Source organism: Lipophrys pholis (assembly GCF_963383615.2).
Source record: "Lipophrys pholis genome assembly, chromosome: 11".
Classification (NCBI taxonomy): domain Eukaryota; kingdom Metazoa; phylum Chordata; class Actinopteri; order Blenniiformes; family Blenniidae; genus Lipophrys; species Lipophrys pholis.
The window spans coordinates 12,143,956-12,153,456 of NC_137631.1; the positions used below are offsets into that span (position 1 = coordinate 12,143,956).

Consider the following 9,501-nt stretch of genomic DNA (forward strand, 5'->3'; position numbering starts at 1 on the left):
GAGAAAGGGGTATGCCTTTTTCCTGGTGAAGATAAATTTATATTTAAAGAGTGCGGATGCTTTGCAACTACATTGCTGTTTGTTCCATCTCTCATAAATAATTCTGTATTCTGTATTTGGAGTTCTAATATGAGAGAAAAAGCTGGCTGAGTCTGGTAGGTTTTATTGAGATCCCAGGTAGCTCCTCTCAAGAGGATGCAATGTAAAGAGGTAGAAAGAGGAGTGATAGGGACACACTGGAAGTCGTTTAAGCGTGGGATTATTGGTAGGTAGACTTTGCATTTGTGGCTGTGGGATAGAGGATTTTTTTTTTCTGTCGTCTAAATGACATTTTGTTCAGGGAGGAAAATGTTATTCAGCTATATTTTTTTTTATAGATGAGGAGGTTTGCGTTTACAAAATGTACTTGAACGCATCACAGCACGCTCGCCAGCCCGAGTGCGCTTCCAGGTCTGTGATTGGACGACTCGCTGTCAATTCGGCCGCGTGTCGGCAGCAGCCAGCCAATGAGCTGACGCGTTGTTGGCCCGTGCACCGGTTCGCCGGTCGGGTTGCAGTCTGGAAAAAGGGGAAGCGGCTGGCGGAGCGGTGCGGTGCAGTGCTATGGACCCCAGGGACAATGTCGAGACAGGGGAGACGGAAAACCACCTGGACGACTTCTACCTGCCCATTCCAGACGAGGCACCGTGCAAGAAGGAGCAGGAGAAGCTGTCAGGGGTCGTGAAGAACGTCCACAGAAAACTGCGCAGGAAATACAGAGAGGGTAAGCTGCCTCGGTGGGCCCCTCTGTTCTGTGGCCCTGCAGCTGAGGGCTAACCAAAGCTCACAGAGGCCACACTAATCTCACACTGAACACATTTCACTAAAGGCGAGTTCGGTAAACACAGTTGTACCAGCTCACCGTGGTAAACAGTCTTGTTATGGGGCTGATTCGCTGGTGTCCAGACCGGACTGCAGCCGGCAGCAGTGAGAGCAGCACGAAGGCCTTTAAAGCTCCTGCACATAACATGTAAATGCACATGTTACTGCACAAGTCTCCCGTGTCTTATCTCTTGTCTAAACATTAATAAGTCACTAATGAGAGACAATAAAACAATCTGTCTGTTGGCATTGAGAGATAACGGCGCCCTCATCAAACATTTGGAGCAACTTTTGCGACACAAATTAGTTTTATTGGAGGAGTATTGCCGTCATTCACAACCAGACAGCCAAAGTGCATGCAAATAGTATCAGACAGATTTTTTGTCTGAACACAGAAACGCAAACACAGTTTGTAACGGTTTATGTGTCAAAATGATGGTTGGGTCTGAGGTTGAGATTGTCAATTTTTTTGTGCACATTTTATAAGGTAAATGATTGAGGGTGACCCCCTCGGATAAAGTAGTAGAAAGGTGGATGATGAACTTTATGAATGAGTGCAATGGATTGTTTAAGATTCTGTATGGCAACATGTTAGAGAAATGCTCGCACTTGTTTATAGGAGACAAATTACTTGTCCTCATTACTACCTTGAGCCTTTAAGACCCAAGACAATGCTGACACGATTCCACCCCAGGAGCTGGAAACGGCTTAAGCACATTCATACTTGTTTCAGACACTTGACATCATGTCACATCGAGCTATAAAGGTCAAAGCACACAAAGAATACAATAGGTTGGATAAAAGTACAGAAACCCACAGTGTCTTGATGTGAATTTATTTATTGATGATCAGTTTTCATGATCATTCGTGGTATTATTTATCAACTAACAAAACTAAAAGTAGAATAAAGTTTACACCTAATAGAAACCGATAATGATTTAGAAGACATCCTGTTTTAGTTGTTGGTTAGTTTTAGACTCAATCTGAAAAGCAGAAGCAGTGTCATCTTATTTTTAATTTCTTTTTGTGTGTGTTTCAGTGACATAAAAAAAAAGACTAACACTGAATTTCACACCTTTTAAATGCCATATTAGTGTTCAGTGGTTTTATTTTAAACACTGGTGTTAAAGAGGAGTCTGTCTGAAGTCCTATTTTCTGGCATAAACATGCAGCATGTTGATTGAAAGCCCATTATTAAAGATATTATTATTATCAGCACTTTTGGGTTCCTGTTGATGCAAAAGGGGAAATCTGGAAAGTCCCTTTTTTAACACATTGAGGCCAACATATGACATTCGAGTGCTGTTCAGGGAAAAACATCCACTTCTCTGTTTGTAGCTCCGACCATGGGTTTTACTGAGTCAGAAGTTGAAGTTTAGGAATGTAGGTTTATGATACCAAGTTTTAAAACCTTGTCAGTGTGCCTACCTATGGCTGGATGTTTGCGCTTGTTGTGATTGTTGCACACCCTCATAGTCCTCCTGGAATCTGTGTGGGAGGGAAACAAAAAAAAAAAAAAAAGTCAGGTGGAATATCTTTCTCTTAAGAAAGCAGAAGCTACGGGGGATGATTATCTCATTACTGTGACAGAAAAGTTTGAATTACTGTGGGATTACAAGTGCATCTCATAAATTAAATTGTAACGTAAGGGTGAATTTTTCCCCCATAATTCACTTAAACGTTTGAAATTTCGATTCAGATTTATTGCACATACGCTGAAATATTTCAAGCTTTTTGTTGCATTCTTCATCATCTCCTCGTCAGTCAGACCACGTTGACGTAAACGGTTTGCAATGGTCTGACGTGACACTTGGCGCCTCTCGCCTTCCTTAAACGTGCCTGGAGTTGAGTGGCGTTCATCATCCGGTTCTGCGGGGCTCAGTTCACAATGAAGCGGTCATCAGTGTGGGATGTGAACAAAGGACATCAGCTTCTATGTCTTTCTGTGAGAGACACTCAGTGGACACTTCCGTCTGAGAACTTCTGTTTGAAGCCTCGCAATGGCGAGGTACTGCTGATCAGATGTTAGGTGTTGTCTTGGTCTCAAGGTTTTTAAAAAGTGAACAGCGTTGATGAGGTGCAAACACTGAACAGTTGGACATGCGCATTCAAAAATGTAGAGAAGTTCACCTGTAAAGGTTAAAATGCATTTTAGCTTCATCTTGAGATTCCACCCCAGAGCTGAATATCCCCTACCTTTCTGTGAGTAGTGTACATGTATATGTATACATGTTTGTTTTTCAGTAAAGCACATTCAATCAGAAAACATCCAGGATAGCAGAAACTAGTCGGTGGTTGTTTTGGAGACTCACACAAAGAAGTCTTCCTCCTCAGCAGACCTCATGATTGGTTAATAAGTAAAGCATGATCTGGTAGGCTTGGCATGGAATCACAGCGGTCATGCTTTCAGAGCGCTGCTGTTTACCACCACTCTTCTTGTTGTCCTTTCATTCCTGCAAATCTGATACAGAGTTTTTCCTTCTGGTCATGGGATTTCTCTCCTATCAGCATGTTTGCTTATGCTGCAGGCTGTCAGCTTCTGAGCAGCTGCGAAGATGCACTGACTGAACGTTATTATCCCAGGGAAATCTACATTATTTTTTTGGTAGATTTTTGTTTTTTCGAGAGGAGCAGCTCTACCTCTGTGCTGGCACCAGTGTACCAGCAGTGGCCTGAGGTTTTTCGCGCTGGCTTGTCTAAGTACGGTCATGCTTTGGTGCTCGCAAGACGGCTGAGGCTTTTTATTTGAAGCTAGGTGCAGAGATGCCTCTGACTATGGGAAGGGAAAACATGCATTAGCATTTATTTTTAGTTCGACTGAAGGTCTTGATTGATTACTGTTGGTGTCGGTTTAATTTGAATTTTGTTCTCTTTTTCTTTCAGTGGGGGACTTTGACAAGATCTGGCGTGAGCACTGCGAGGATGAGCAGACGCTGAGCGAGTACGCCCTCGCCATGAAGAATCTTGCCGACAACCATTGGACCAAAAGCTGTGAAGGAGAGGGCCGGATCGAGTGGTGCCGCAGGTTTGACTGACTGAATGCTTCCACATGTGGCGCAGCAGTGTGACTGTTCCGCACTTGTTGAGATTCTGGTGGAGACTTTTAAGTTGTGTCATGGTGCTTTTTCTACAGCATCTGTCAGGAATATTTTTTGGATGGCGGAATGAAACGAATGTTAGAAAAGGACCAGAAAAGTGCCATACTCGCCAGCGGCCTGACTGCAGCGCCTGTAAGTGCCCAGCCGTACAGCACCATCCCCAGGTAAGCTTCGCTCTCATTTAGACACGGTCAACTAAACTTTGATTTTTCTTTGTATTTAATAAAAAAAAACAGTGCCCTCGAGCAAACTGCAACCTTGTAGTTTAACTCCAAAACATTTCAGAAACTGTTTGAAATGTTTGCTGTCTTTGGTTTGTTCTTCAAGGTGCTTTACCTGGATTCCCAGGTGATTAACAGTGCATTGATCACTGACTCTGAAGGCTGCAGTGTACATTAAACTCTTTCTCTAATCTGTGTTTCAATTTGCTCAGATTGTTGGAAGATTCTAAGTTTTTGATGTTTCAAGCTGCTGCAGACTGACCTCATTCTCATTTGTCACTTGACTAATCTGGACAGAAATGAACATCCATTTACAGGTGGACTTTTATTTTGCCTGCACTACAGATGACAGACAATGATAGAAATACTACAAATTCACTATGATCACCTGAATGCATCTCATCAAAAGGGAGCTTCTGAAAACTTGACTCAAACATTACGACATGGTGATGTCATTTCACTTTACATTCACATACTGAGAAAAACAGAATGATTACACTCGAGCAAGTAACAGTGGTAAGAAAATATCCATTTTCACCAGAAAGAAACTTTGAAGAGATCCAGGCTTGGAGGCAGCACCGTTCAGCTTGCTCTGGCTGATGTTGAGTGATAATAAGACCGATTCAATAAATTCCTTTTAAATAAAAGGAGAACACTGACATTAAAAGCTTTTATGTAGTCGTGCATGCTTTTGTAAAGTAAAGCCATTGCTTAGTTTGTTCTCCAATAAATGTGTATTTCACCTCCGTTGTATTGACAGACATCACTGAAATCCTCTGAGAGGCAGAAGATGTCCTTGTTAGCCGGTAGTCAAGAGGAAAGTGGTGGTAGACATGTGTGTAGCTCTTTCCACTGATGTTTCATCCCTGTCTTGAACCATTTTACAAGTTAATTTCTTTGATTACTGGGAAATCTGGTCTGGTCTTCATCCAGGTTCTGGTTCCAACTCAGCAGCTTCTGCACTTCTTCTGTGAGATCTGTTTGAGTATGATTCAAAGTTAGAATTGTCGCTAATTCTGTTTTTTTTTTTAAATATAATGTTTTTGTTTCAAACTCGCCATGAGTTGTCACAGCCCGGTGAGATCAGGGCTTTAGAGAGTATCAGCTGCCTGCAGCGGCTGCATGCGGTTGTAGGTGTTGACACTCCTCCCTTGTATATGTGCTGCAGTTCAATCTCCCAGCTGGGCAAAATGCGCCTCCTGGACGTGGGAAGCTGCTTCAACCCTTTCCTGAAGTTTGATGAATTCCTGACAGTCGGTATCGACATAGTGCCTGCTGTTGAGGTGAGCGCAATTATTCATCCTGTTCACTTCTCGCTGATTTCCTGTTTCTCTCTTCTCTGCGTTCATACAAGTAGCATGCGTGAGACTTTCACTTCCTGGGTGCTGACAGCTTGCATTACAAAGCATGAACATTGGAAATGACTCATGCTGGGGAGTCAGTCTTGTGTTTAGACACTGAAGAAGAAATTGGCAGAAAAAACACCCAAAACACCAGCAATCACTTCAAGGTGTGTCAGTGGTCATCTGTGTATGCTTGAACATGGTAAGTGATGATTTTTGTTGTTTGTTTTTCCCCAGAGTGTGTACAAGTGTGACTTCCTCAACCTCCAGCTGCAGCAGCCTCTCCAGCTGGCCGGCGACGCGGTGGATACCTTCCTCCGACATCTGCACAACCCCATTGACGCTCTGCCCGCCCAGCTGTTCCACGTGGTGGTCTTCTCCCTGCTCCTCTCCTACTTCCCCTCGCCCTACCAGCGCTGGATCTGCTGCAAGAAAGCCCACGAGCTGCTGGAGCTGCACGGGCTGCTGCTCATCATCACGCCCGACTCCTCCCACCAGAACCGCCATGCCCTCATGATGCGCAGCTGGCGCGTGGCGGTGGAGTCGCTGGGCTTCAAGCGCTACAAGTACGTCAAGTACTCCCACATGCATCTCATCGCCTTCCGTAAGGTGTCTCTGGCCACCACCAGCGACCTGGTGTCCCGCAACTACCCAGAGATGCTCTACATCCCTCAGGACTTTAACTCCAACGAGGAGGAGGACTGCGCCGACATGCCGGTGCACATGCGCTCCGAGTTTGAGGATGACCAGCTGGCCTGGGGCTTCACGGAGCTACCAGACACGCCCTATGATTCAGATTCTGGGGAGAGCCAGAGTAGCTCTGTGCCGGGCTTCCACGAGTTGGAAGATCCCATCCTGCTTCAGAGCTAGGTTAAACCAGCAACAACTCCCCCCCCCCCCCCCCCCCCCCGACCTTTCTTCGACCTGTCAGCTCCCCTTCAATTGCTACGCTGCCAAACTTAACCTGCTGCATTCTCCTCCCACTTCTCCCCCCTCTCCTCCAAACAATGCAGTTTGCACAGCGTGAAAGAGAGAAGTTTACAAATTATTTTCTCATATCCACGCTCCTCTGAGAGTACACACGCAAACACAAATACATGCACATACACACGCGCACACACACTAAGATGGATATATTTTGATAAATAGCTAGGTTTTTTTAAAAGTTGGAAATCGAACGCCCTTAAGCTATCTGAACTCCCCTCTACCACCCCCCTCCCCCCAACCCACCCCCGCCTCGATTTCCACCCCATCATCCAAACAGCTCTCGACTAGAAAAGTCGTCTCGTCTGCGTTCTGTAACTCAGTCTCTGTTTGAATAAGCTAGTGTCGCGGGCTGCTTCGTACACAAAGCCAAATACAGCAAACCGAGCAGTCTGTCGGGAGTTTGATTGCACTGGAGGGGCTGAGAAGGAATGACTGGACTGGTACGCTTGCTTCTGTCACAGTCATGCAGCTAAACTTTCTGAGAAATCTCGATGTGCGTTTAGTTTTCCAGGAAAAAAAAAAAATAGTTAGAAGCTCATCGTTTTGAAGCATATACTCCGAGTCTGACATTGGTGTTGTCCAGTATAAAGTGTGACAATGCCGTTTTAGCTTGGGATCGAATGACTTGTGCATCTTTTACAGAAAAGTGGTATTTGTAGCATTTTAAACATTTTCAGAACCATACTGTAGGAGTATTACTAGGTTTACTAATGTGAAAAAGTAACTGTTTACTTATTGTGTAACAAGGTCCGAGTGCAAAATAGGTATTACACATTTTTCTTTCCTCCTGTTGTTGTGCACTTAGATATAAATTCTGATTTGTCTTCTGTTAGACTTCACATTTTTTTTCTGAAGCAAAAACAAAAAGAGTCAGGACACTGCTCGTCAGTGACATGCGATGGACTTTACAGCACCCCAGTGTCCATGCACACAACTTGATAGACAATGTGAACTCCCACTAAGTACTTTGCCTCCACACACACACAACAAAAAAATATCCAGATCTGAGCCCCTTCAAGTTGGAAAATTCACGACTGAAGAGATTTGCACTAATTTCCGGTTTTGTCCTAAATATACTACAGGTGGTGGTTTTAGGTGAGGGCACGACCCGGTGAGATGTTAATGTGTGTGTGTGGGTGTGTGTGTGACCGTGTCTGAACCGGCTGAATGTTAGGGTGTGGTTTGACGTGATTTTATTATTTTTTTAATATATATATATATATATATATATATATATACTGTATGACTGATCATAAAGTTTGTCACAAAAACGAATGCAGTTGTTTGAGTTTTACAGCCAATATGATGGGGCCGACGGGATTTAAAAAAAAAAAGAAAAAGAAAAAAAAAAAAGCATAAGGTGCCTTCTTCCCTCATAACGGTCACACTCTGACATAATAAAATTCCTCACTTCTTCAAGAAAAATGTAAAGGCCAAACAAGTCCACACAAACTACCCCGCTCTCCTGTGTCCCATTAATGAAACAAGCAATGTCTCCGGTGTTGCTGCAATGCAGTGTGTCACTTCCATTTTCAAATCACGTTCCAGTTAATGCACAGTCCTCTGCTGATACTTCATGTTTGACCAGAAAGTTAGGAAAAAAAAACACATTTCACAATACCACACATACTCAGACTCCGAAGAGGTTTTTTTTTTTTTTTTCTTCTTCTGTGATTTGTCTTCCAGTGTTTTTCTTTTCTGCCCATTTGCATGAGATGGTTCATCTTCATCAGCATTCTCAACAATGCAGAACAACATGTGCTTTTAGTATGGTTGTATTACTCTTTTATAAATGACTGTAAATGAAGATTGCGTTTTGTCTGTGTGTCTTTTTGTGTGTATTCTTGCCTTTATTTTTGAATATCCGATACACTGCTGTGTACTGCTTGTGATCTCATAAGTAGCGATGGGCAGAGTCCTGAAAACTACTGTTTCATTACCTAAATTGTACTCGATGACAAATAAAAGTACTGTTGTTTAAAACAAGTAGTTGAGTAAGCTTTAAGTATTCTTCTCAAACCACACTTAAGTATGAGCTACTCTTTAGTTGTAACGTCAGTACTAGGAGTTGAATTCAATTCAAGTGGATAATAAACTATGTTCAAAGCTCATTTCTCAAACTATATAATTACACTGTAATTAAGCAAGTGCATAACTAATAAACAAGGATTTTCTGTGTTACAATAAACTTATTGGGTACAAAAATGCAGCTTTAAATGGGCTATTAATTCAAATTAAAGTCCGACAGTTCTCAGATGACATGGCAGATATTGTAAGGATGAGAAAAGTTATGTACTTAAAGACTCAAAATTCCTGCTTCTTAATTATGTTGTGAGTAATGCATTTGGAATCAATTCAATATATGATGTACAATAGTTACCTCCGTCAGCTGAAATTATTTTTCTAGACAGGGCAAACTGGAGGACTGGACCACAAGTTGACTTCAGTTCTGCTCAATAGAAATCTGAATTGTAGCAAGATTACTTATATGTTCAGTCAGTTATGTTGATATGCTATCCCATTTTTTTTCAATGGTAAAATGTTTTATTTTCTTAGTTGAAGCAATATGTAATAGAGAGTACATCTGAGTAGGACCTAGAATCACCTCTCAGCAATATAAATCAGGTACTGAACTTTGGTCAGGCTCAAAAGCTGAAAAGTAAAAGAAATAATATTAATAATTATTAAAAAAAAATATATATATATAAATATAAGTATAAATACATATATAGCACCTGCCCCTTCAAATGTCTGCACTCCCACATACATACATACATACATACATACATACATACCAATAAATAAATAAATAAATAATTACATGCAGATGAAAACAACCTTCAAGGCTCAACTTTCGTTTGGCAAAAATAATAAATAAATAAATAAATAGACGCGGACGAAAACGTTACCTTCTCCCGTAAACTGAACTTAAGTTTGAAAATTAAACTCTAAATGCGCTCTATAGCGTCAGGGTGTTTTTTGACCCTCCGC

General features: G+C 42.2%; 1 protein-coding gene across 1 annotated transcript; it reads left to right on the top strand.

Moving 5' to 3' along the window:
- The first annotated feature begins 561 nt into the window (after positions 1–561).
- samtor (S-adenosylmethionine sensor upstream of mTORC1) lies at positions 562–8,483 on the top strand. The gene is made up of 5 exons (XM_080475827.1): positions 562–763; positions 3,745–3,886; positions 3,995–4,123; positions 5,349–5,463; positions 5,761–8,483. Exons 1-5 carry the CDS (start codon positions 604–606, stop codon positions 6,391–6,393), a joined length of 1,179 nt encoding a protein of 392 aa, XP_080331953.1. The 5' UTR covers positions 562–603; the 3' UTR covers positions 6,394–8,483.
- The last annotated feature ends 1,018 nt before the right edge of the window (positions 8,484–9,501 follow it).

What these genes read in the sequence shown, in the direction of transcription:
- samtor (XM_080475827.1), top strand. Translation starts at nt 604, where the DNA reads ATGGACCCCAGGGACAATGTCGAGACAGGGGAGACGGAAAACCACCTG. An exon ending in CGGATCGAGTGGTGCCGCAG is followed by an intron (nt 3,887 to 3,994) that starts GTTTGACTGACT and finishes CTTTTTCTACAG; the next exon opens with CATCTGTCAGGAATATTTTT. An exon ending in CCGTACAGCACCATCCCCAG is followed by an intron (nt 4,124 to 5,348) that starts GTAAGCTTCGCT and finishes TATGTGCTGCAG; the next exon opens with TTCAATCTCCCAGCTGGGCA.